Consider the following 27,728-nt stretch of genomic DNA (forward strand, 5'->3'; position numbering starts at 1 on the left):
GATGATCATAGCATTAACGGTGAAGCACTTCCAGATGGAAGTCAAGAGGGAGTTAGAAGGTTTCAGCAGTTGCGTTTGAAGCTTAAGAGGCTGTTTTTTTACGCGGTGGAGGTTGCATTTAAAGCAGAACGCAGGAGCCAAACGTTTGGTAAAGAAAAAACCATTAATTACTATTCATGGGCCCCATTATTTTCTACGTTTGCAACGCAGGATTGGAAGAAGCCGCGAAAGGCTGCTTTCACATGCGTCCCGCTTGTTTCTATAAATAATTAAGTTTTCATTCTCTGCGGGCTCTACATGGTAAGAAATTAAAACTAACAGAAAATGCATGGGATGCTAGACCGGATAAAATAATTTATGCCAATGCCAAGCCATCACTAGCTTTCTTCTTATAAATGATGATTATGGCCATGTTTGGATTATGGTTAAATTATAATTATTTTGCTATTTTTAAAAATAAAAATTAAATTAAATTGTTATATATTAATATCAAAAATAAATTTTATAAAATAAAAAAATATTATATTAATATATTTTAAAACATAACTACCAACCTATCCGACCCAGTAAAATAAAATAAAATATTTTTTTTAATTGTGTTTTATTTAAAAAATTAATGTTTAACATTAATTAATTATTGTAGTACTTGTCGAAAGTATTTTATACATAAAGAAATTGTAGATAATTTAATGGAACAATAATAAAAATTTTATATAAAATATTATTTATTTGATGATGTAATAGCAGTAGTTAAATCTCAATATTTAAATTAAAAACCATATATATATATATATATATATATATATATATATATATATATATAATTATTTTATAACCTCAATTTCAAAAGCATTATTAACCAAACACATTAAACTACTTTTTGTTCAACCTCAATTTTAACCACAGTTTTAACCAAACACCTATGTTTTCAAACCAACCTCAACTAAAAGTACTTTTTATAAAACAATTTTTTTCAAATCACAATCACAACAGCTACCGCAATACCAAAGATACTCTAAGACGGCCAATAACGGGGCTGGTGTTTCAAGATTCATCCGTGTAAATTGTAAAACTAATTGTGATTGGATAGTAATTGTCCGTCTAATTAATGCACTAATTATTGTTTGTAAAATAGAAAGTTGAAATATAAATATAAAATGAACAAACATGTTCCGGATTACAAGATAAATATATTTTTTGCATGCTGAGGAGATCGAGCGTAATTCTAGCATTATTATATTATTTATGTATTTTTATACTAATACATAATCTATCACATTATTCCTCAAGTACAATAATTCCAATAATTGGTATAAAGTTTCAAAAATATATGATGGTAAATCACAACAAATACATCATTTGCATGTCTCATGTTCACACATCAAATACATCATTTGCACACACTGCATGCACACATCAATTCACAATTCATATACATGCACACATATATCATAAACATTATTCTTAAAGACACATTTTATAAAGATTGTTCACATTTATTCAAAAAGTTCGTAAACCACAATCTTCAACCAATTTCTTACAAAGAAGCACTATATGGGTTTCCAAAGTACTTAAACACATTTAAACACATCATATAATTAATTCCAAATTTAAAAATAAAAATTAATAATAGATCATCAATAATTCTCAAATATTTATCGAAACGAAAAATTTTGGTTCCCTTTATTCTAATTTCACCTTTACCTAAAAAATCAAAAGCAATTGGCATTTAATCAAGATCTAATTGCCTAAACTAAGACTTTGAGAACCAAAATAAATTATTAAAAATAAACAATAGGTTCATAATATTTTGTGAGTGTGTGAAAAATGCTTCTCAGTAAAAAAAAAAAAAAAACCCACACTTTTTTATATTTACTTATATATATAGTATGATGATGATGAATATATCAATTGAAAAACTTTGTCACACATGATATTATTTGTTCATAATCACTCCTTGTAGTGTAATGATTATTCTCTAGACTTAGTAAAGAGTAAGATTTCCAGAACAAAAACATATAGTGTTCTTGTACCATTAGAGATTTAACTTCTTAGATTATAGCATGTAAGTTTTGTGAGAAATGAATGGAAAGAAGAGTAATATTATATATATATATATATATATATAAATTAAACCACTTTTCTTTGTTTGAAAGCTAAAACTAGAAATAGAAAATAAAGGAGAGGAAAATAAATCCCTTAACTTTCTTTTTTTATACAGAAAATTTTGATTTTCCTTGTTTTATAAAAGAGAAAATTAAAGTAATACAAAAAATGGACAGAATTTCGCTCATAATTTTCCGTCAATATATCTAAACAAACAAAACTTCATTTTCCCTCACTAGTGTTCTTAAACCAAACACACCCCTTCATTTTTTTAAAGGAAGGAATACAATAGATAAGTCGTTTGAAAAAGACATATATGACATCATACCATCTATGACATCTATGCAGTTATTTTGTGTTTAAATTATTTTTGTGCCTAAATTTTCATCTTTTTTGTTTAACCTTTTAACCATAATAATCGCATACCATATGTTTATTATTACCCCTATTAACCCCTAATTGTATATTTTCTTAGGAGAGAAGATTCAATTAAAAGTTAAAGGACTGAAATAAAACTTTCAAGGAGCATTGTGGGTGAGTTGAAAGATTCGATGAAACATTCATTTTATTCCCTATACTTTTTAAAATTAGATGACAATCTCTTGAATTTCAAGACAATTATTATTATTATTATTATATATTAATTGGTCTCAAAATATTTTCTTGTATATACACTAGTATTAATTTGAATGGTGATTTCACAAAGCATGTGGATAAATTTAATATCCAAATTCGACAAAATATGATTTAATATGCAAAATACTATTGTATATATTTTCTGATTGGTGTATGATTCCACGTATGTTGCACATCATTTTCATCATCTTGTTTTTCTTCTTTTTGACTTTTAGCCTGCCTGCGATGAAGGGAACACCTTGTCTGCGATGAAGGGAACGCTATTGTATATATTTTCTGAACCTACGAATTCTTGCACATGAAATTACACTCTGGAATTCTTGCACATGCTTTCTTTTTTATCCAAGTACTTACCATCCATGTCTTCTTTACCGAAATATAATGCACCAAGTGCTTGTTTTCATCTGAAGAAAATTATAGTAAACAAAAATTTATTTGAATGGAGGTGTATAGAGGTTGAAATTTTGCATATTAAATCATATTTTGTCGAATGTTGAAATTTTGAAATTATAGTAAACAAAAATGTTGAAATTTTGCAAGACTATATATTATTGCTTCTAAAATAATAATAAATAAAGATGGTAATTGTGCTCTTTTCCATGAAAATCATTATCAGAAATTTGTTAAATAGCAACGAATTTACCAATAAAATATATCTGTAAGTAATTTAAAATGTATTGTGAAATCTTGTAGTGAATCTGCTTCCATTTATTTGAATGGAGGTGTATAGAGGTTGTCCTCAAAGCATTCTACAATCCCAAAATATAGCATCAGCTAGGATCCTTTTCTAGAAGAAACTACTACTCAAGTAAAACAGCAATAGTTAACAATTGAAACTCAGATTTACTATATATGCATGGAAATGGTATATTTTTGTCTAAAAATAGCACAATTTTTTTTATTAAAAAAATAGATTAAAAGCCTTAAAAATCGATGAAAGTACGTTTTTAGCTTTAAGAACATGAATGTAGAATTGATACAAATTATCCTGAAGTGGTTTTTAATCTTAGCATTGTTCATCAACTAATTAAGGTCTTCCCTTTTAGCATGTTCCTCAATTTTACAATATTAAATGATGATAAAGAAGAAAGAGATTTAGCAACCTCCTTTTGGAAAAATCTCTCTTGTTACAATCATTTAAAAAGCGCCACCCCCCCCCCCCCCCCCCGGCTGTTGTGTGGTCTCCAGGTTGCTTGTGGGTTTGACCCAATGTTAGGCATGTAATTTGGAAATATCCTGACAATTTAACGATTTTTAAGTTGGTTTCCCTTTAAAAGATTTTTTAAATAATTTAATTTAATTTCATATTGTCAGGTTTTGTGTTTAAATTAAATTAGGGTTAAATTACAGTTTTTGGAGCTATGTTCCTAAATTTTCATCTTTTTGTTTAACCTTTTAACCATAATAATCGCATACCATATGTTTATTAGTAATGACTGAGATAAAGATAATATAAAATGATTTAAATCCCAAATTTATTAGGAATAATTACATTCTAATGATTGGTTAAACTCTTTTTTCTCCCCTCAAATCCCGTTTTCATTATCTCTATATCCCATCTTCACCTATACTGTAATGGCGGGAAAAAACACCATCTGCTACAAAAATCCCATTTTTGTAGCTATGTTTCTAAATTTTTGTAGTTGATTGACTTAGTATGTGTTTAAGACAAGCCTTTAATTTAAGGATTGTACTTTTAGGGGAGTGGGGCCTCCACTCCAAGAAACAAACAGAGAATGAGAAAATGGGTCACATTCACAGACATCAATATATATATATATATAAACAGCATGTCAATGCAGCCTTTTGATTCCTTTGACCAAATTACTCGTCACACTCAAACCCCACTAAGCCTGGAAATCTCGCATAACAAAACAAGGAACACCCCTTCCCTGCCCTTCCCTGCCCACCTCAAAAGATACTGTTTCGTTGTTTTTGATTGGTTGATTTGTTTGTTAAGATGAGCAAACAGGCACGTAAGACAACAAAAGTGCTCTCATCGTCATCTTTCACTCCAATCACTTATGCTTGGAATTGCTTGTTTCAGCCTCACAAGAACAAACTCCATTTACAAGTAGAAAACACATGAAATTACACTTGGAATTCTTGCACATGCTTTCTTTTTTATCCAAGTACTTACCATCATGTTTTCTAAAACCTGTTTTGTTTTTGTGTTTTAAAAGTATTTTTAAAATAAATTATTTTTTTTTAATTTTTTTATTTGAAATTAATACTTTTTTAGTGTTTTCATATCATTTTGATGTATTGATGTTAAAAATAATTTTTTAAAAATAAAAAAAATATTATCTTAATATATTTTCAAGCAAAAATTACTTTAAAAAACAACTTCTACCATACCATGCTTCCAAAGGCGGCCTAAAACTTTTGATCATCTTTGTTTCCATGTACTTCTTTACCGAAATATAAGTGCTTGCACATCATTTCATCATCTTTGTTTTTCTTCTTTTTGACTTTTAGGCAGTCTGCGATGAAGGGAACACCTTGTCTGCGATGAAGGGAACGCTATTGTATATATTTTCTGAACCTACGAATTCTTGCACATGAAATTACACTCTGGAATTCTTGCACATGCTTTCTCTTTTATCCAAGTACTTACCATCCATGTCTTCTAAAAGCTTTCGAACCACATGTACTTCTTTACCGAAATATAATGCACTAAGTGCTTGTTTTCATCTGAAGAAATTATTATAGTAAACAAAAATTTAGATTCGATGAAAAAGACAACAGCAACTCCCTCATTTAATTATTTTGGCCAATTCAACGACTGTACGTAATGATAACTATAAATTTTCATCTTTTTGTTTAATTAATGATAATAATAATCGCATACCATATGTTTATTATTAATTAATGACTGAGATAAAGATAATATAAAATGATTTCAATTCCAAATTTATTAGCTAGGAATAATTACACTCTAATGATTGGTTAAACCTTTTTTTTTTTTTCCATAAATCCCATCTTCACTATCTCTATATATCACATCTTCACCTACAGTCGTTGGAACTTGGAAACAAATATCAACGACTGGAATATTGGATAAATATCCCATCGTTCATTAAAATAAAACAGGACGGTTCACATTTGAAAAAATTACCTCACTAAAAACAAAGGACATGTACATGTGTCATGGGCAGTGACAGGGGCAAATATGTAGTATATAGGTTTCTTGTGGGCAAATCTCTTCACTATCTCTATATATCCCCTACCTAAAGGTTCCATTTAGATTTTGAGGTAACAGAGCCAATCTCTGCTTCAACACTAGCCCTTCTCTCTTCACAGAAACTCTTGTATCTCCTGAGAAGGAATGGCACAAGTACATCTCTTCTCGAAGAAACTAAAACCAACCCATATAAGCCATACTCTTTCAATTCCAACCCATGTCCTTGAGGCTTTTCCAATTCCTGAAGGAGCCCATATGTTGAATTTTGAAGCAGTCGATGCTACTGATAATGCATGGAGGTTTTGTCTCTCAACACGTATGACTGGAGCATACCCAAAACCCGTTCTTCTACGCTCTTCTTGGCACCGTTTTGTAGAGCAGAAAGGCCTTGTCCCCGAAGACAGGGTTGTCTTCTTCATGGAGAGAAATGAAGCTAATGACATGCTCAGGAGGTACACGGTTAGAGCTCAACGAAAAGTGATGGTCTTGATGGGGCAAGATGTTTGGGTCGATGTCGAGCATCTTCCCCTATATGGTCTTTGAAGAGTTTGACATATAAGCTGTTGGCACGAAAAGAGTCCTTATAGGTACTGTTGGTTTCCAAGTAATCAATATCATGCATATTATTGTACACTTGGTATCTTGTTTGGTTTCCAAGTTTCTTTCCTTTTCTTCTTAATGTATGTGTGCCTCTCGTGCCCTATGAGCTTTGAATCGAAAGAACATAATATTGAAGCTAACAAAAATAACTAAGAGTCTTTCCCAACAAGCCATGTAAGTGAGCATTCCACCAGGACCAGCTGGGATTGGTGGTGCGTTCATGAGTTATTTCTCCTGCACTGCTGGCTTCATTGATTCCGGTGAGGCAGAGTTGCTGGCGATATACAAAGCCCAAGATTAAGATCCTGGAAACTTGAGACCTTTTATGAGCTTCAATATATTGTTAAGAAGACAGTTGAGGGAAACAATTCTTAAACGCTCACTCACACAGAGAGGCTAACCATGCAGTAGACCAACTAGCCAAAAATAGTGTTAATCTTACATGAGACTTCATTGCTTGGTTGTAATCTCTTTAATTTGCTGTTTCCTTGTTCGTTAACTCAAAAGGAAGCTTTAGAAAATAGCCATCAAGTGAGTGGCTGAAACAGCGGAAAGAGATTAAGGGAATAAACAGGACAGGTAATAGTCAAGCTAGCTATGAAATCAAGCTCTGCTTTGCTAATGGCATGCCACAACTTCCCTCTCTCGAAACGTGAAGAAAGGCCACTGTTCTCAGAGTTGCCATTAATGGAAACAGAATTAAATTAAGAGACGCAGCATCGTCCATGGCCTGGCTGCTAACCGAATCTGATTCCACAGCCCAATTAAGCTGACTTGCCAACGATGAGGGAACACTAATCTCTAATGCTTTCTTAATGGGGCAAGCTTCAGTCTCATTGGAATCCATGTCCTCAATCACGCAAGAGAAAACGCACAAGAAACGACCCTTTCGGTCTCTCAGAACGCCTCCTATTCCTGCACTTCCTGGTTTCCTTAAGAACCCTCAGCTTAGAAAAACAATAAATAAATATAAAAAAACACGTGTTTTTTAATGTACAAAAACTGTAGAGGTAAACCTTAAATTTGCAGTTTAATTTTAAAAATAAATCTAATAATGTATGTTTCCTTAACATATATACAAGACATTTAAATAGATTAGAAAACCATGTTTCTAACAGGAAACAAATCAAAATATAAAAGCATAAAGAAAATTAATATAAAATTTAAAATAAAACAATAAATAAAAAAATTAAAAAAAATAATAAAATCGACCCAAACAATATATTTTGAACCTGGAGATCCATTGGTCTAATGAATGATAAAGTGGTTATAGAAATAACTAAGAAAAATTTAAGTTTGATCAGATCTCATGTTATCATCTTTGTTGGACAAATCATTATCTATCTAAATACTCATAATTTTCTGTTTCTCAAACATGACATTTGTATCTTTAAGAGGACAATTGCATCAAAGCAACAAATTTCTTTTCTCAAATTCGAAAGGTTGATGGTCGAGAGGTTATAAGTGCTACAAATTACAATAGCTTTCCTTTCAGCATGAATCAAGTCTTTCCTTGGGGGAAGGCAAACATGTAGTCCGTTGGGAAGTATGACACTTTTTTTTGTAAGTAGATCTTTGAAACTCATATTAATAATGGATTAACAATGTTACAGATAAAAAAATTAATTCATATCGCAATTTATTTTATATATTGTATATGAACTTGTGGTCAACTCTCGGTACTTTCAGTTCTGAAGAATTTTGTACTAGTCTTCGGTAGATTCAAATAAGATCCTTTTTTTTTTCTTTCTAAACTCAACTTTTTTAAACTTATTTTTTTTCATCTTGTTAAGGAGGATGTGTTTCTTCATTCTACATTTTCTAATTGACTTCCTTGGTAATTATATTTGTGGATGACAAATAGCTCTTTTTTTTTTCTCATAATTAAGTATATGAATATGTTGTGGCTTATGCTATTTTAAATTTATGATATGTTAATAACCAATCTAAAATTTGTTATGATGACTATGATGGTTAGAAGTAGTTGTTTGTGCTGATTTTGATACTTCTCTTATGTTTTTTTTTGTTTTTTTTTATTATATTTTAATTTCACTTATGCTTTTAAATATTTAGATGTTTTCTAGTAGCAGTAGGGTTCTTCTGTTTTATTTATAGGTCTTGTAAACCTTAAAGAAAATACACTTCATTATATTTATTTTTAAGGAATAAAACTTTGAATTTAAATTTTTAAGACTTGTCACTTAAGCACACAACCTTGTTTCTTTGTGCCATTTGAATATAAAAGGATATTGAAGAAAGATTAAATGATATCCAACCCTTGTGGGGGACTTGTTTTATTAATATTGTCGTGAGGGTGATGTTGGGACTAGCACACTTTAAGATGTTATCCTATGTGAGCCTTTTGAGAGGTATATTGTTGGGAAAGGAAAGAGTTTTGGGTTTAATCATAAAATTATGATTAAGGTTTAGGAGTTGTTACCTAGTATTAAGGTTACTAGGAAATTTATGGTATGCGAAAGTTAAAAGTAAGGGACTGGTTGTGCAAGGAGAAGACGCATCACCACCGGTACACCCTACTTAAGGTAAACTACATTGTTCTTTGACTATTTTTCTAAGTCAAGTTTTTATTTGTTGGTCTTCTTCTAAGATCTAAAGCAGATCTCTCTTCGTGAAAGTTTCTACCTCATTGGGTTCAATTCTAATTATTTTAAAGTCTAAATTTTAGCATCGCATTTGTTTTGCACTTTGTATTTTTTAATATATATGCATATACTCTATTGTGTAGTTTTACATCCTCAAATATTAAAGTCTACATCTAAACCCTTATATTAAATGAACAAAATAATTGGTGAAGGGTTTATGATATTTTGACCAAATCCTAACGGATAATAATAAACTGGTTATGATATCCATTTTTTTTCTTTTTAAAACATGAGAAAGATGCAAATTTTTTTAATATAAAAACATGCTTGGAAAACTTTTTAGAATCTGATCGTATACATGAAATTTTGTTTTTGTTTTTGATTTTTGGAAAGAGGAAATTAATTTAACAGTTTTGAGATTTTTTTTAATTATTAATTTTTTTTAAGAAATGTTTCGGGGAAAACAAGATATTTTAATGCCGGATATGTATTTTATAGTGTCAAAATGCAACTCAATATTATGCAAAAATGATTAAAAAAAAAACATGTGAGAAAATCACAAGTTGTTTTAAAGGACTTTTGAATTTTTTTTATAATAATATTATATTATTATTGTTAAATATATGGGTTGGGCCTGGCTCAATCAACTAGGCCGATATCAGCCTAACAAATGTGATAGAAGAGGGACGTTTCGTCTCTACCAGTGCCAAATCTAGGCCCTTGATTCAACATGAAAACATCCCAACCGTTAACTCAAAGTAGCTATCATTGGCTATCAAATTTGTTACAGGAAAATGGCTAATCGGGTTGGCCATTTGAGGTGGTATCACAGCCTTTCTGGTGTCATTCAGCCAAAACAGACCACATTAGGGTGTAGTTAGATGTTAGGTGATCATTTTCATGTAAGTTTTGTCCAATTTAATGGAGAAACGAAGCATTAAATGTCTTAAGAATATAGCATCTTAGGTAGCGTTTTTGGCTGAAAACTTGAAGAAGAAGATGAAGAGTTTGCTTAAAATGGTGTTGTTTTGGCAAAGTGCATTTTACTCTTTTGATTTTTTCTGTCTCTCAATTACACCCCTGATTGGCTTCAAATTTTCAATTTTGCTTAATTTTGACCCTAACGAACTTCAATTTCAACCTTGGATTTCAACGCCTTTTTGATTTTGGTCATTGGTCTTGAATTTATGCAATTTGACCCCTAATTGACCATTAAAATTTTAAATTTTTTCAATTTCATCCCTGATTTTAGCCGATTGGGTCCCTAAAGTTCGATGTCTTTTGCAAAATGGTACTTGCTGTGAATTTCTTCAATTTAGCCTTCAATTAAGCATTAAACTTTCAGTTCTCTTCAATTTCATTCCTGATTTCAATCAATTGGGTTGCCATAGCTCGATGTCATTTACAAAATGGTCTTTGACTGTGAATTTCTTCAATTTAGCCCTTAATGAACCTCAAAACTTTGATATTCTTGCAATTTTACCCTTAATTTCAATCAATTGATTTGATAAAAATTATATTTTATCTCCTAAAATTTCAATCTTCTCAATTAAGCCAAAATTGGGCTCCCAAACTTAACTTTTCACCAATTAAGCCTCTAATAAAAATAATTTGACTCATTGAAATTATAATTACGTCCCACCTAATTAATCCTTCAATTAGGTTCAAATTAATTCTTAAATATAATTAATTCTTAAAATTGGATCCTTTACCCATTGATTTTTCTTTGTTGTTCTCACATAATTTCACATCCAAGGTAACCTACAACACTCTAATTGATCCAATTCTAAATTATTTTGCATTTCCCCCAACTTGTGTTCAAAACCCCTAATTTGAAAAATTGAATTTAAGACTTCTTACTTAAGGATAATCTGACTTTCACTTTTCAATTGGCTGAAAACTTCCAACCCCTTCCTCCTTGCATGCAGTTGGCCCTACTCCTTTCCTCCTCACAATTTCTACACCTGTTCCTTATAAATTCTCTTGTCAAATGATGTTTTTCCCTTCCAACTTATCTAAAACTTATAAAATTTTGCTAGGCTTTGGTGTGTCTTTCTCAAAGTTTTGATGGAAAAATCTAAAATTCTCCCCCCTTTTCTTTGTATTTTTGTTGTCGGTTCAAGGAGGAAGAAATGGGGTATTTATAGCCTCATTCTTCTTAATTATATTTTGTCATACTTCTTATGTCTTTCGTAATCTTTTTTGTTAATTGAATTATTATTGTATATGTTATTATAATTTTTTTATTTAATGTTTTTGTATAAATTTGTTATTGGGGTTATACATGATTACCAGTTGTGCTTAAGATTGTTAACTTTAGTAAATGCCATGTGTCACAATCCAAAATCAAAACGTGACTGTCACATAATAAAAAAATATATAAGGACTACTATGACCATGTTAACCCTCAAACTTGTCAAGCTAGAACATCTTCTAAACAAAGAAGATTTAAATGGCTAAACAATACAATTGCATCAAACATATGTATGTACTCATGTATACTTTTATAGAAATTATGTATAACTTTGTACAACCATTTCAAAACACACTCTCAATCCATAGTAATTACAGAGTTTAGATCATATCTTTATTCAATTAAACATGAAAAATACAAGACAAACTCTCCAAGAAATACAAGGGCAAACTAACCACAAACTGTCTTTTAGTAAATATCCAACTTTTCCTTGCTTTTAAAAAAATATGCCTACAATAAAAATAATTGTGTAAAAGAATGAGTTTTAACAACTTAGTGACTAATTAATATAAATATATCCAAGAACAATATATTCAAACACACATACAATTATTTATTTATGTATTTTTATACTAATGCATAATCTATCACATTATTCCTCAAGTACAACAATTCACATAATTGGTATAAAGTTTCAAAAATATATAATGGTAAATCACAACAAATACATCATTTGCATGTCTCATGCTCACACATCAAATTCATCATTTGCACACACTGCATGCACACATCAATTCACCCCAACCAAATGATACCAAAATGCATATATCACAATTCATACACAGGCACACATATATCATAAATATTATTATTAAAGACACATTTTATAAAGATTGTTCACATTTATTCAAAAAGTTTGTAAACCACAATCTTCAACCAATTTCTTACAAAGAAGCACTATATGGGTTTTCAAAGTATTTAAACACATTTAAACACATTTAAACACATCGGTGTTCACAACAAATACATAGTTTCAAAAATATATGATGGTAAATCACAACAAATACATAATTTGCATGTCTCATGTTCACACATCAAATACATCATTTGCACACACTGCATGCACACATCATATATCATAAACATTATTCTTAAAGACACATTTTATAAAGATTGTTCACATTTATTCAAAAAGTTTGTAAACCACAATCTTCTACCAATTTCTTACAAATAAGCACTATATGGGTTTCCAAAGTACATAAACACATCATATAATTAATTCCAAATTTAAAAATAAAAATTAATAATAGATCATCAAGAATTCTCAAATATTTATCAAAACGAAAAATTTTGTTTCTTGAAATTCCATGATTGCTACTTATGCTTCTCATGGGCACGCTAAGCAAGCTCTGATCATTTTTTAGCAAGCCTGATGATATTACATTTGTGGATGTCTTGCCAGCTTGTCACGGTGGCTTAATTAGTTGCTAGCTGAAGGTCAAGAATATTTTCAAAATATCAAAAGAAATATTTATATATTAATCATTAAGGTTTGATATGTATATATAATTTTTTTATTTTTACGTACAATTTTTTTAAATACAAAAAAGTATTGAAAAAGTCTATAAATAAATTTTTTAATTTGTTGGGAAACAAATATCTAATCAGCGGTTAAACGTAGGTTAAATAACTAGTATAAACTAAAAGAGGTGGTGCTTTTATTGTGCACTATCTTGTAAAATACTCTTCATTTCAATAGCATTTTTTTCTATATATATATATATATATATATATATATATATATATATATATATATATATTTTCTAATTTTATACTTCAATATTTATTTTATTAGAGATTAGGTTTTAAAATTTATTGTGGTTTGATTTATACATGGTTAGCTCGATCTTGTAACCCGTGTCACGGGTTTGGCGGGTGGACTCTAGTTTTATTTATCTTTTTTAATCGACAATTTTTTTTTCAATTTCATCATTCAACATTAGGTTGATTGGGAATCAGGTTTCATGATTTATTTTGGTTTGTTTTATATAAGGTTATCTCGGCCTCATTACTTAAGTCGCGGGTTTGGCGGGTTAACCTATTTAACTCGAGTTTTTATTGACTTTTTTTATTGGATTTTTTTTCTTTTTCATCCTTCAACATTTGGTATGAATTAGGCCTCATGAATTATGTTGGTTTGCTTTCTATGGGGTTATCTCGGTCTTATGCTCGCGTCACGTGTTTTGTGGGTTAACCCGGATAAACTCATATTGTTTTGTTGTATCCTATTTTTAAATTTAATTTTCTTCATTTTCAACCTCTAACAATGAGCTTATTGAAAATTAGGCTTCATAATTTTTTTTATTTGCTTTTAACAGGGTTATCATAGTCTCTTGAACTTGGTCACGAGTTTGACAGATTAATTCAGGTTGACTCATGTTCTTTTTATTTACTTTCTATGAGATTATCCTGATTTTTTTTCTAATTTCATACTTCAATATTTAGTTTATTGGAGATTAGGATTCATAATTTATTGTGGTTTGATTTATACGTGGTTAACTCGGACTTATAACCCATGTTACAGGTTTGGCGGGTTAACTCGAGTTTGTTTTCTCTCTTTTAATTGACCATTTTTTTCAATGTAATCATTCAACATCAAGTTGAATGGGAATTAGACTTCATAATTTATTTTGGTTTATTTTTTATGAGGTTCTCTCAGTCTTATAACTCGAGTTGCGGGTTTGACGAGTTGACCTAGTTGACTTGAGTTCTTTTTTGAATTTTTCATTGGCATTTTTTATATTTCATGATTCAGCATTGGTTTGATTGTGAATTAGGCTTCATGATTTATTTTGTTTTATTTTCTATGAGGTTATCCAGTCTTATGCTCAGGTCACGTGTTTTGCAGGTTAACATCAGTAGACTCAAGTTGTTTCATTGTGTTCTATTTTTAAATTGATTTTTTTTACATTTTTAACATTTAACAATGAGTTTATTAAAAATTAGGCTTCATAATTTATTTTGATTTTTTTTAATGGGGTTATCACAATATCATGACTTTGATCGCAGGTTCCAAATATTAATCCATGTTAAATCAAGTAATTTTTTCATCTACTTTTTATGAGGTTATCTTGATATGATGACCCGGATCACAGGTTTGGCAGGTTAACCTAAATATTTTTTTGTTATTTTTTAATTAATTATTTTCATTTACATTCTTCAACAATGAGTTGATTGGAAATTGAGCTTTGTAATTTGTTTTGATTTATTTTTTATGGGGTTATCATTGTCTTATAATCTAGGTCAAGAATTTGACATATTAACCTGCGTTAGCTCGAATCCATTCAATATGTTATCATTCTAATATTATTTTTTAAAAAATATTGTCTTGAATTTTTGTTAATCGAACAATGTTTTTACAGGTTTCTAGGGTTACTTATAGATCCATCAGGTCAATTAGGTCACATCGGCTCAATCTCCACACAGTTTTAAAAAATATTTACTTGAAAAATATTAGCGATACCTGGATGTTTCTTTTGTATGCTAAAAAAATTGATCTGACCTGAGGCATAGAGCAGGTTAATGATCTAGTCTATCAACAAAAACTAATGGAGGGAAATCATTGTTCCTCTCCTTGAACACTACTATTTAAGTGTTGCTCATTGGAAAGAAGGTGGATCGTGCCACACCGAGGGTTGGACCAAACTTTTCCAACACTAAAAAAGGATATTCATTTGAGACAATCAGGTAAAATTAACTAAAACATAGTCTGGGATATGAGATCAAAAGAACCCGTAAAAAGAAAATTAGAAAGTTCAAAGCCTAATAACCTAATGTCAAAGATTAAAAAAAAAAAAAAGAGCTTCAAAAAATACAACGCCGAAGAAGAAAACTTGAGTCAGCTCAGGTAACTTGACAAACTAACAACCCATGATATGATTTTGGGATAAAAAAGAGAATTTCAAAAGGATGACCTAGTAAAAAAAATCAAAGTTTGATGAAAAAAAATGTAAAAAAAAACTTGGGTCAATTCTGCTTAACTTACCAACCCGCTATCAGAATAACCATACAGTAAAAAAAAGTTAAAACATAAAAAAATTCAAGGGCAAATAATTGAATGTAAAATGAAGAAATTGAAAAAAAAAGTCATAAAAAAATTCAAGGTAAAAAAATCCAAGTCAACTTAAGTTAACTTGACTAACTCATCACACACGACATGAGATATGGATGGAAAAAAAACTAGACCTCCAAAAAAGAGCCAGGCAAGAAAAGCCTAAGTTAAATAAAAAAACACTGTGAACAAAAATGCAAGTTGACCCTAGTTAACCTGATCAATCCATTCTTGAAATAACAAAACAAAAAGAGAATAAAACAAAATAACAAAGCTTAGGGAAAATAATTTAACGCAAAATAAAAAAATAAAAACAAATTTATAAAGAAATTGGGGGGAAAACACCGAGTCAACTCAATTTACTTCGACTGACCCGCCACTCGTGGCATGAGATCAGGATAAAAAAATAGACTTCCCAAAGAAAGACTTAGCGAAAAAGATCGAAGTTAAATAAAAAAACATTGAGTAAGAAAATACATGCTAACCCTGGTTAACTTGATTAACCTGTACTCGGGATAACCCAAAATAAATAAATAAAATGAAAAAATCACATAGGTCAAGCACCAATAATTTAACACCAAAGTATAAAATTGTTAAAAAAAAATGTAAATTCATAAAAAAAAAATCAAGGAAAAAAAACATGAGGCAATTAAAGTTAACTTGATTAACCTATTACCCAAAATATGAAAGTGAGATAACTCAATAAAAAAAAAAGAGTAAAACAATAAAGTTAAGGGTTTAATAACTAAATGTCAAAGGATAAATTTTTTAAAAAAATTTCAATATAATCTTCAAGTAATGGAGATAACTATAAAAAAAATAACAAAATAAAATATGCAAGAGGATCATCATAGCATTAACGGTGAAGCACTTCCATTGTGCTGACGGTCTCGGTTGATGGCACAGACACCATTTATTCTTTGGGCTACCGAGCATTTCAAATCAGTCGAACTCCAAATCCAAACGCGATTACTCGATGCATGCTGAGGAGATCGAGCGTAAAGAACAAGGATAAGAAACCGCTGCCTGTCAAAAAGAAATCGTATAGCCTCCTCCGAGTAGAAACGTCATTGCCCACAGCGCTGACGGTCTCGGTTGATGGTACAGACGTGATCCGGTGTGGCAAATTTTTCAAACCTCGCAAAAATCTTTGGATTACATGTATGCAACACAGACACCGAGCATTTCAAATCAGCGGAACTCGAAATCCAAAAGCGATTACTCGATGCATGCTGCAGAGATCGAGCGTAATTCTAGCATTATTATATTATAAAAAAATATATTGTGGACCTTGAATTGAAAATGACTTCAAATTTTGGACAGGCATGGAAGGATTTGCCCTTCAACAACATCGTGCATCTTGTTGCTTATTCGAACAAAAACCTCGCAGAAATATCAAGAAAAAGCAGGATGTAGCTCTCCCTCTCTGCGGACCTTATTGATGAAACTTTGGGCGGACTTAGAGCATATGCCTGCAAGATCAAGAACCAGCTTTATCTAAAATCACAAGAGCCAATAAAATAATGGTAAAATACAATTAACTGATAACAAATCTTATGCAATGTATTATATAAATCTCCATTTTTATATTTAATTAACTTACCCACTGTAAAAATTATTGAGCATGAATATTAACTACATAAACATGTAATTAATTTTTTTTTTTGTTAATGCTCAATATTATACTGATCCTAGATAATTGAAGTGAGGAGTGAAAGCCTCGTCTCTTAAGAGGGGACATTATCCCAAGCTTATGACCCAGACTTAAAATGAATAGGGATCCTAGATAAAATTATAAATGAAACCTTTTAAAATATAACTTTTAAGAAATATATTTTAATTTATTATTCTTCATGTATGTCTAATAATAAAAAGAACAATTTTCATTTCATAAAATATAATTGAAAAATAAACCTTATTTATTCTTGTAGTTTTTTATTAAATGGGGTCCTTGGCCATTGTCCAAGTTGCCCAATATGCTCTAGCTCACTAAACACTTAGACCAAGCATGCAAGATCTTCAGCAAGTGTTTGGTTTTCGCAAGTTAGAACGAACGAGGTGCACGAGAGGCAATACGAGCGTACCTCCTGGCTCATTTAGTCTTTGAAAAAGCGTAGTCATAAGCCTGCGTTTCTCTTGTTCTATCTACAAATAATCCATCAAGATTTAAATAACGCCATGCGAAATCGATCAAATGAACAAGATTTCCGAAATCTCTCGCTCGATGTCTTTCTACCGTGAATACAGTAGCTAGCTAGAATAAATTAACGTCAAGGTCCTTGAAAGAAACCATATCAATCCAGCAGATAGCTTAAACATAACCATTTCTCTCTTTTTTCACGACCCTTGAGAAAAAAATGCAGATCTTCAGCAAAGTGTTGAGAGATACTGATGTCCGTGTTCGGTTCTCGTTCCCAACTCATTGCTTGCAGCATTTAGATTTTGCTGGAAATAATTCTGTTGATTTGCATGTTAAAGATAGCTCTGGTGAGCTTCGAGTTATTCGTTGCCTGAAGAGAAAAGAAGATTATGACAAGCCAGTGCTTTCTAAGGGCTGGCTTAAATTTGTTGCTGATTATGGACTGAGAGTTGGTGACAAGGTTGTTCTTCATCGTGAGGATGACCAGAACCTGGGGTCACAGTTCAGGATTGAAGCTAAGAGGAGAATCAATCTGTTTAGTGAGGAGGTTTGGGGTGATGTGACAAGAGCTAACTAGCTGTTATTTGCATGGAGCGTCAATCTGTTTGTGTTTGAGTGTTTGTAGTGATAATCAATGTTCTTAGCATCAGTCTGATTAAATAAATATGTTGCTGTTCTTGGTTTCTTGAATATGTATTACGTGCATGTAATTCCCATCATTAATATATGTACTGATCTCAAATTACGTTTCCAAGAGTTATGTTTTTTTTCTTCTTCAGGTTTTTACGTACTGTTCCAGGTTTTTCAACTTTGTAGGTTTTTTTTTTCAATTTTGTGCGCTTTTCAAGTGTCTGAAAATGAAGATTTCCATTGATTTAAAACCATTTAGACTCCATATATATAGTTTTTGAAATCATGGGAACTAACTCATTGGTGATGCTAAGAAACAAAGATCGATTGATTCAAATCCTATGGTGTCAATATTGAGATATAACATATCATCTATCAAATTATGTTTCTAAAACTTTGATGACATTTTGGAGATTTCTAGAAACTCTGTATTTATAAAACTCTATATCAATTATATTTTTCAATTCAACTATTAGACCAGACTGAAATTTTACAAGAAATCTCCTAACATATTATGATATCTCATGTTAAAAGTTTGGAAAAGCCTTACAAAACTGCTAATTGCATTTTTGTAATTTTGTTTTGAAAGGTGATCATTTCGTCTTTTTTTTTTAAGATTTGATTTTTTTAAAATTCTTTTATTTAACAATTAATTTATTGAGAATTAAGCTGTATAATATTTTTAATCAAATTATATTTTTATTAGTTATTTATATTGTATTTGAATTCTTCAAATTAAATAGGTTGAAAACCTAACTTTTTAAATTGTGGTTATATATAGATTTAGTTGAAATTATGTTAATTAAATTAATATTTTGAATTATAAACAGTTTGGAACGATATGTGAAAACGCTATGAAACTAAAACATGAAAAAACAGAACACTAACTGGAACGGATTTGTTTAAACAGAGCAATTGTAACATGGACTCCACCATTAGCCTGTGAACTCAAGATTCCAACTTCCCCTTTCCTTCCTAGTTTATGTGAAATTTGATTGGTTTTGTGATGTCTCAAGAGGACAGTTTTTTCTTTTCTTTTGTAAAGAAGTTTGAAGCAAGCAAGCAAGCAACCATCAAGAAAATATATAGCTCAGTACTGAATTGAAACATGTCTAGTCCTTTAAAATTCACAGAACGTAATGGGAATAGTGAGAGTAATTCAATAAAGAAGCACTGAAACCATATCATACATAACTGAGAAGAGAAACTTACTTCTTTCCTCCTCCTCTTTTGATAAGCCCAGATGGAGGGATTCACACAAGGCATCAAAATTGGCCCAAACCTGGAGCAAAACGCAAAGAAAGTTGGTTGCTATACAATACTCCTGGTAAGGAACTGGAAGAAAAAAAGCGATTTGGCATCGCTGCAGCAGCTAGAGAGATCTTAAAAGAGATGCTTAGCTTACCTCTTTACATGTATCAAAAACAAGAACACCCAATATTCCAAGCCTGGTTCACATCCAAGAGATCGAAGAGGTCAATGCTTCGGTCAATGCAGACGAGAGTGTTGAGGTCAACAGCCAAGTCTCCATGATTTGCTTATTATTTGGATCCTCAAAAACAAAGAGCAATACCATGAGAATATTCGAAAGAAATAATTGAAGGAGCTTAAGCCAAGATGCCATTCATATATATTACGACATAGTGCTGACGGTCTCGGTCGATGGCACAGACACCATTTATTATTTGGGCTACCGAGCATTTCAAATCAGTCGAACTCGAAATCCAAACGCGATTACTCGATGCTTGCTGAGGAGATCGAGCGTAATTCTAGCATTATTATATTATAAAAAATATATCGTGGAGATTGAATTGAAAATGACTTCAAATTTGGACAGGCATGGAAGGATTTGCCCTTCAACAATATCGTGCACCTTGTTGCTTATCCGAACAAAAACCTCGCAGAAATCTCAAGAAAATGCAGGATGTAGCTCTCCCTCTCTGTGGACCTTATTGATGAAACTTTGGGTGGACTTAGAGCACATGCCTGCAATATCAAGAAACAACATTTTCTAAAATCACAAGTGCCAAAAATAATGGGAAGGATGGGCTAGGTAAAATACAATTAACTGATAACAAACCTTATTTATTCTTGTAGTTTTTTTATTAAATGGGGTCCTTGGCCATTGCCCATGTTGCCCAAAATGCTCTAGCTCACTAAACACTTAGACAAGCATGCAAGATCTTCAGCAAGTGTTTGGTTTTCGCAAGTTAGAACGAACGAGGTGCACGAGAGGCAATACGAGCGTCCCTCCCGACTCATTTAGTCTTTGAAAAAGCGTAGTCATAAGACTGCGCTTCTCTTGTTCTATCTACAAATAATCCATCAAGATTTAAATAACGCCATGCGAAATCGATCAAATGAACAAGATTTCCGAAATCTCTCGCTCGATGTCTTTCTACCGTGAATACACTAGCTAGCTAGTATAAATTAACGTCAAGGTCCTTGAAAGAAACCATATCAATCCAGCAGATAGCTTAAACATAACCATTTCTCTCTTTTTTCACGACCCTTGAGAAAAAAATGCAGATCTTCAGCAAAGTGTTGAGAGATACTGATGTCCATGTTCGGTTCTCGTTCCCAACTCATTGCCTAGAGCATTTAGATTTTTCTGGAAATAATCTTGTTGATTTGCATGTTAAAGATAGATGTGGTGAGCTTCGAGTTATTCGTTGCCTGAAGAGAAATGGAGTTTATGACAAGCCAGTGCTTTCTATGGGCTGGCTTAAATTTGTTGCTGATTATGGACTGAGAGTTGGTGACAAGGTTGTTCTTCATCGTGAGGATGACCAGAACCTGGGGTCACAGTTCATGATTGAAGCTAAGAGGAGAATCATGCTGCTTGGTGAGGAGGCTTGGGGTGATGTGACAAGAGCTAACTAGCTATTATTTGGATGTTCGGCCATATCCAGATATATATAGAAGAATGAATTTATGTATGTGTTTATGTTTGAGTGTTTGTAGTGATCATAATCAATGTCATCTGCGTCAGTCTAATTAAATAAATAGAAGAATGAATTCCGTTTCCAAGAGTTTTTTTTTTCCAGGTTTTTCAATTTTGTTGGTTTTTTATTTTTAATTTTTCTATTTTGTGCGCATTTCAAGTGTCTGAAAACGAGGATTTCCATTGATTTGATGGATAAATAAATCGAAATGGATAAAAAAGAAATATAATTCTTTAAATCATGGGAACTAACACATGCATTGGTGATGCTATGAAACAAAGATCGATTGATTCAAATCCATCATCATCAATAACATATCGTATTTAGATTCATCAAATTGATTCGGTCATACTAGTTTAGCAACTTTTTTTTTATTAGAGTTAGAAAATTTAAATTGAAGTTATATGTGGATTCGAGTTGAAATAACATTTGTTGAATTAATATTTTGAATTTTATATATATATATAAAGAATAGTTCAATCTCAAAACGATTTGTTGAAACGCTATGAAACTAAAACATTTAGTTTTAATTAAAAAAACAGAACGAAAACCGGACTGAAGCAATTGTAACATGGACTCCACCATTAGCCTGTGAACTCAAGAGTCCAACTTCCTCTTTCCTTCCTAGTTTATGTGAAGTTTGCTTACTGATTCACATGTCCTTAAAAACTTTTACAGGTATTACGGATTGGTTTTGTGATGTCTCAAGAGGACAGTTTTTTTTTTTTTCTTTTGTAAAGAAGTTTGAAGCAAGCAGGCAAGCAACCATCAAGAAACTAGCTCAGTATTGAATTGAAACATGTCCAGTCCTTCAAAATTCACAGAATGTAATGGGAATAGTGAGAGTAATTCAATAAAGAAGCACTGAAACAAAACCCCATGTTTGGGAATCAAAATAAGTCCACATGGAGGGATTCACAAAAGGCATCAAAATTGAGAAGAGAAACTTACTCCTTTTCTCCTCCTCTTTTGATAAGCCCAGATGGAGGGATTCACAAAGGCATCAAAATTGGCCCAAACCTGGAGCAAAACGCAAAGAAATTAAGTTGGTAGCTATACAAAACTCCTGCTTAGGAACTGGAAGAAAGAAAGCGATTTGGCATCGCTGCAGCAGCTAGAGAGATCTTAAAAGAGATGCTTAGCTTACCTCTTTACATGTATCAAAAACAAGAACACCCAATATTCCAAGCCTGGTTCACATCCAAGATATCGAAGAGGTCAATGCTTCGGTCAATGCAGACGAGAGTGTTGAGGTCAACAGCCAAGTCTCCATGATTTGCTTATTATTTGGATCCTCAAAAACAAAGAGCAATACCATGAGAATATTCGAAAGCAATAATTGAAGGAGCTTAAGCCAAGATGCCATTCATATATATTACGATATTAGGTAAAAAGATTCCCTGGAACGGAGGACGAGATTGCGTTTGAAGGAAAAGAAGCGGTATTATTTTGACTCACAATCTTGGAACAAGTACAAATAAGTCCTTCTCCTTTATAGTCTGGCTAATCTGCCCCCAAGCTTTCTTTCCATGTTAGTCTTGCCTTGGCCTTTTGCCCTCTCTCACACTTATATTTGGAATACCATGATTAGAGGCAACTCTGAAGCCAAAATGGGCCATAGCGGCTTCTTGTTTTTCTGCCAAGTGGTTCAAAATGGCGCTGAAATGGACTGTAGGAGCTTTGTTCTTGCGCTCAAAGCGTGCGGCGAGCAGTTTTTTAGAGTTTTAGGAGGGAAATCAGTTCATTGTGGTATTCGAAAGATGGGTTTTGTTTATGCTATGTTGTTTCAAGATGGGTTGGCTCGTTTTTATGATCTGCGTGGTTGTTTGGGTTTTGCTTGACACTTGTTTGATGGAATTCCTGCAAGAGATGGACTTTCTGTCTATGACTGATGGGTATTCTAAGCGTAACTGTTGGGATGAGACCTGGATTCTGCAAGAGGGAATTTTTTTTTTTTTAGTTTAATGTGGGTGTCCGGGCTAGCTTGCGCGTATCTCGACTAATCCCACGGGCCCTGAAGTTAACGACCATGTAAGCCTCCAGTGGCCATCATATGAGCAACCACAGGGCTTGAACCTGAGACCACAGAGGGAACAAACCTCTTGGTCCCAAACTCTTATAATTGGACCACCACCTAGATGGTTAAGAGGGATCTTTGATACCATGGGAGTTAGAGATGTGTTCTCTTGGACGAACAAGGTTAATGGGTATGCTAAAAGCGGCGAGCTAGAGCTGGCTAGGATATTGTTTAATGAGATGCCGGAGAGGAATGTGGTCATATAATTAATTCCAAATTATAAAAATAAAAATTTAAACACATTTAAACACGAAGTACTTAAACACATCATATAATTCCGAAGTACTTAAACACATTTAAACACATCATATAATTAATTTCAAATTTAAAAATAAAAATTAATAATAGATCATCAAGAATTCTCAAATATTTATCAAAACGAAAAATTTTGTTTCTTGAAATTCCATGATTGCTGCTTATGCTTCTCATGGGCACGCTAAGCAAGCTCTGATCATTTTTTAGCAAATGAGAAGTGGTGGATGTAAGCCAGATGATATTACATTTGTGGATGTCTTGCCAGCTTGTCTCCGTGGCTTAATTAGTTGCTAGCTGAAGGTCGAGAATATTTTCAAAATATGAAAAGAAATTATTTGTAAATGAATCGTTAAGGTTTGATATGATTTTCACTTAGAATTTTTTTAAATACAAAAAAGTATTGAAAAAGTCTATATATTAATTTTTTTGTTGAGAAAAAAAAATCTAATCAGCGGTGAAACGTAGGTTAAATATCTAGTATAAACTAAAAGAGGTGGTGCTTTTATTGCGCACTACCATGTAAAATACTCTTCATTTCAATAAAAAAAATTTGTCTTTTTTTTCTAAATATATATATATATATTTTTTTTCTAATTTTATACTTCAATATTTAATTTATCGGAGATTAGGTTTTATAATTTATTGTAGTTTGCTTTATACATGATTAGCTCGATCTTGTAACCCGTGTCACGGGTTTGGCAGGTTGACTCCAGTTTTATTTATCTTTTTTAATTGACAATTTTTTTTTTCAATTTCATCATTCAACATTAGGTTGATTGGGAATCAGGTTTCATGATTTATTTTGGTTTGCTTTATATAAGGTTATCTCGGTCTCATTACTTAAATCGCGGGTTTGGCGGGTTAACCTATTTAACTCGAGTTTTTATTGACTTTTTTATTGGATTTTTTTCTATTTTATCCTTCAACATTTAGTTGATTATGAATTAGGTCTCATGAATTATTTTGGTTTGCTTTCTATGGGGTTATCTTGGTCTTATGCTCGGGTCACGTGTTTTGTCGGTTAACCCGGATAAATTCATATTGTTTTGTTGTATCCTATTTTTAAATTTAATTTTCTTCATTTTCAACCTCTAACAATGAGCTTATTGAAAATTAGGCTTTATTTTTTTTTTTTTTTGCTTTTAACAGGGTTATCACAGTCTTTTGACCTTGGTCGCGAGTTTGATAAATTAATTCAGGTTGACTCATGTTTTTTTTATTTACTTTCTATGAGATTATCTTGATTTTTTTTCTAATTTCATACTTCAATATTAGTTTATTGGAGATTAGGATTCATAATTTATTGTGGTTTGATTTATACGTGGTTAGCTCGGACTTATAACCCATATTCCAGGTTTGGCGGGTTAACTCGAGTTTGTTTTCTCTCTTTTAATTGACCTTTTTTTTTTCAATGTAATCATTCAACATCAAGTTGATTGAGAATTAGGCTTCATGATTTATTTTGGTTTGTTTTTTATGAGGTTCTCTCAGTCTCATAACTCGAGTTGCGGGTTTGGCGAGTTGACCCGGTTGACTTGAGTTCTTTTTTAACTTTTTCATTGGCATTTTTTATATTTCATGATTCGGCATTGGTTTGATTGTGAATTAGGCTTCATGATTTAATTTTTTTGTTTTCTATAAGGTTATCCAGTCTTATGCTCAGGTTAAGTGTTTTGCGGGTTAACCTCGGTAGACTCAAGTTGTTTCACTGTGTTCTATTTTTCAATTGATTTTTTTTACATTTTCAACATTTAACAATGAGTTTATTAAAAATTAGGCTTCATAATTTATTTTGATTTTCTTTTAATGGGGTTATCACAATATCATGACCTTGATCGCATGTTCCACATATTAATCCATGTTAAATCAAGTAATTTTTTCATTTACTTTTCACGAGGTTATCTTGATATGATGACCCGGATCACAGGTTTAACAGGTTAACCTAGATATTTTTTTTATTTTTAATTAATTATTTTCATTTACATTCTTCAACAATGAGTTGATTGGAAATTGAGCTTTGTAATTTGTTTTGATTTATTTTTTATGGGGTTATCATGGTTTTATAATCTAGGTCATGGATTTGACAGATTAACCTGCGTTAGCCCGAATCAATTCAATATGTTATCATTCTAATATTATTTAAAAAAAAATGTTGTCTTGAATTTTTGTTATTCGAACAACGTTTTCACAGGTTGACTAGGGTTACTTATGGATCCATTAGGTCGATTAGGTCACATCGGCTCAATCTCCACACAGTTTTAAAAAATATTTACTTGAAAAAATTAGCAATGCCCAGATGTTTCTTTTGTATGCTAAAAAAATTGATCTGACCCGAGGCATAGATCAGGTTAACGATCTAGTCTATCAACAAAAACTAATGGAGGGAAATCATTGTTCCTTTCCTTGAATGCTACTATTTAAGTGTTGCTCATTGGAAAGAAGGTGGATCGTGCCATATCGAGTGTTAGACCAAATTTTTTCCAACACTAAAAAAGGATATTCATCTGAGACAACCAGGTTAAATTAACTAAAACATAGCCTAGGATATGAGATCGAAAGAACCCGTAAAAAGAAAATTAGAAATTTCAAAGCCTAATAACCTAATGTCAAAGATAAAAACTAAAAAAAAAACAAAAAGAGCTTCAAAAAATACAACGCCGAAGAAGAAAACTTGAGTCAGCTCAGGTAACTTGACAAACCAACAACCCATGATATGATTTTGGGATAAAAAAGAGAATTTCAAAAGGATGACCTAGTAAAAAAACCAAAGTTTGATGAAAAAAAATGTCAAAAAAACTTGAGTCAATCCTGGTTAACTTACCAAGCCACTATCAGAATAACCATACAGTAAAAAAAGTTAAAACATAAAAAATTTCAAGGGCAAATAATTTAATGTAAAATGATGCAATTGAAAAAAAAAGTCATAAAAAAATTCAAGGAAAAAAAATCCAAGTCAACCTGGGTTAACTTTACTAACCCATCACACACGACATGAGATATGGATGGGAAAAAAACTAGACCTCCAAAAAAGGGCCAGGCAAAAAAGACCTAAGTTAAATAAAAACACATTGTGAACAAAAATACAAGTTGACCCTAGTTAACTTGATCAACCCATTCTTGAAATAACAAAACAGAAAGAGAATTAAAAAAATAACAAAGCTTAGGGCAAATAATTTAACGAAAAATAAAAAAATAAAAAGAATAAAAACAAATTTATAAAGAAATTGGGGGGAAAACACCGAGTCAATTCGGGTTACTTCGACTGACCCACCACTCTCGGCATGAGATCAAGATAAAAAAAATAGACTTCCCAAAGAAAGACCTAGCGAAAAAGACCGAAGTTAAATAAAAAAAACATTGAATAAGAAAATGCATGCTAACCCGGGTTAACTTGATTAACCTGTACTCGAGATAACCCAAAATAAATAAATAAAATGAAAAAATCACATAGGTCAAGGACCAATAATTTAACATCAAAGTATAAAATTGTTAAAAAAAAATATAAATTCATAAAAAAAATCAAGGAAAAAAAACATGAGGTAATTATAGTTAACTCAATAAAAAGAAAAGAGTAAAACTATTATCCAAAATATAAAATTGAGATAACTCAATAAAAAGAAAAGAGTAAAATTATAAAGTTATAAAGGGTTTAATAACTAAATATCAAAGGATACATTTTTTAAAAAAATTTGAATAAAGACCTGCCTTGTTGGGAGACAACTATAAAAAAAATAGAAAAGTAAAATATTCAAGAGGATGATCATAGCATTAACGGTGAAGCACTTCCAGATAGAAGTCAAGAGTGAGTTAGAAGGTTTCAGCAGTTGCGTTTGAAGCTTAAGATGGCCAATAACTGGGCTGGTGTTTCAAGATTCAGCCGTGTAAATTGTGAAACTAATTGTGATTGGATAGTAATTGTCCGTCTAATTAATGCACTGATTATTGTTTTAAAATAGAAAGTACAAATATAAATATAAATATAAAAGAACAAACATGTTTCGGGTTAATTAGTGAGATAAATACAAAATACCGATGGAAAATAGTCCGTCGGTAAATCCGTTGGTAGTTAGCGAATTTCTGGTAGTGAAAATAAAGGGGAAAAAACATGAGGCAATTATGGTTAACTTGACTAACCTATTACCCAAAATATGAGATTGAGATAACTTAATAAAAAAAAGAGTGAAACAATGAAGTTAAGGGTTTAATAACTAAATGTTAAAAGATAAATTAATAGCATGTTGGGAGAC

The 27,728-nt window shown here is 31.5% G+C and overlaps 3 protein-coding genes and 2 long non-coding RNA genes across 19 annotated transcripts in view; 4 read left to right on the forward strand and 1 right to left on the reverse strand.

The window, feature by feature from the left end:
- On the forward strand, positions 1-27,475 carry LOC127905098 (uncharacterized). The gene is made up of 2 exons (XR_008058785.1): positions 1-59; positions 27,296-27,475. It is a non-coding gene; the product is annotated as an uncharacterized LOC127905098 (long non-coding RNA).
- The window catches only part of LOC18110600 (uncharacterized), an 83,054-nt gene that overhangs the window by 30,804 nt on the left and 24,522 nt on the right, over positions 1-27,728 (reverse strand). For 2 of the 5 annotated variants that reach the window (XR_008058780.1, XR_008058781.1), the window contains 5 exons: positions 22,297-22,549; positions 22,101-22,169; positions 19,610-20,190; positions 19,417-19,486; positions 16,119-16,906 (listed from right to left, as the gene is read on the reverse strand). This is a non-coding gene — a long non-coding RNA (uncharacterized LOC18110600). Of the gene's footprint in view, positions 1-16,118; positions 16,907-19,416; positions 19,487-19,609; positions 20,191-22,100; positions 22,170-22,296; positions 23,075-27,728 lie in introns of those variants that run through there. The other 3 variants (XR_002980802.2, XR_008058779.1, XR_008058782.1) reach the window with 3 other exon arrangements.
- Positions 1-27,728, forward strand: part of LOC112326924 (pentatricopeptide repeat-containing protein At2g22410, mitochondrial-like) — a 74,356-nt gene that overhangs the window by 21,692 nt on the left and 24,936 nt on the right. For 2 of the 11 annotated variants that reach the window (XR_008058769.1, XR_008058772.1), the window contains exon 2: positions 22,910-23,058. The exons of the other annotated variants lie outside the window; for them this stretch is intronic. The gene's annotated coding sequence lies outside the window, so the exon portion shown is untranslated. Of the gene's footprint in view, positions 1-22,909; positions 23,059-27,728 lie in introns of those variants that run through there. 11 annotated transcript variants of the gene reach the window in all.
- LOC18110605 (uncharacterized) lies at positions 17,709-18,304 on the forward strand. The gene has a single exon (XM_006388858.3). The coding sequence runs from the start codon at positions 17,792-17,794 to the stop codon at positions 18,149-18,151; it is 360 nt and encodes a 119-aa protein (XP_006388920.1). The 5' UTR covers positions 17,709-17,791; the 3' UTR covers positions 18,152-18,304.
- LOC112326850 (uncharacterized) lies at positions 20,682-21,087 on the forward strand. The gene has a single exon (XM_024596940.2). The coding sequence runs from the start codon at positions 20,728-20,730 to the stop codon at positions 21,085-21,087; it is 360 nt and encodes a 119-aa protein (XP_024452708.1). The 5' UTR covers positions 20,682-20,727.

The sequence above is a fragment of the Populus trichocarpa genome, chromosome 3, assembly GCF_000002775.5.
Source record: "Populus trichocarpa isolate Nisqually-1 chromosome 3, P.trichocarpa_v4.1, whole genome shotgun sequence".
NCBI lineage: Eukaryota > Viridiplantae > Streptophyta > Magnoliopsida > Malpighiales > Salicaceae > Populus > Populus trichocarpa.

Coding starts and splice junctions, on each gene's coding strand:
- LOC112326850 (XM_024596940.2), top strand. CDS start 20,728: ATGCAGATCTTCAGCAAAGTGTTGAGAGATACTGATGTCCATGTTCGG.
- LOC18110605 (XM_006388858.3), top strand. CDS start 17,792: ATGCAGATCTTCAGCAAAGTGTTGAGAGATACTGATGTCCGTGTTCGG.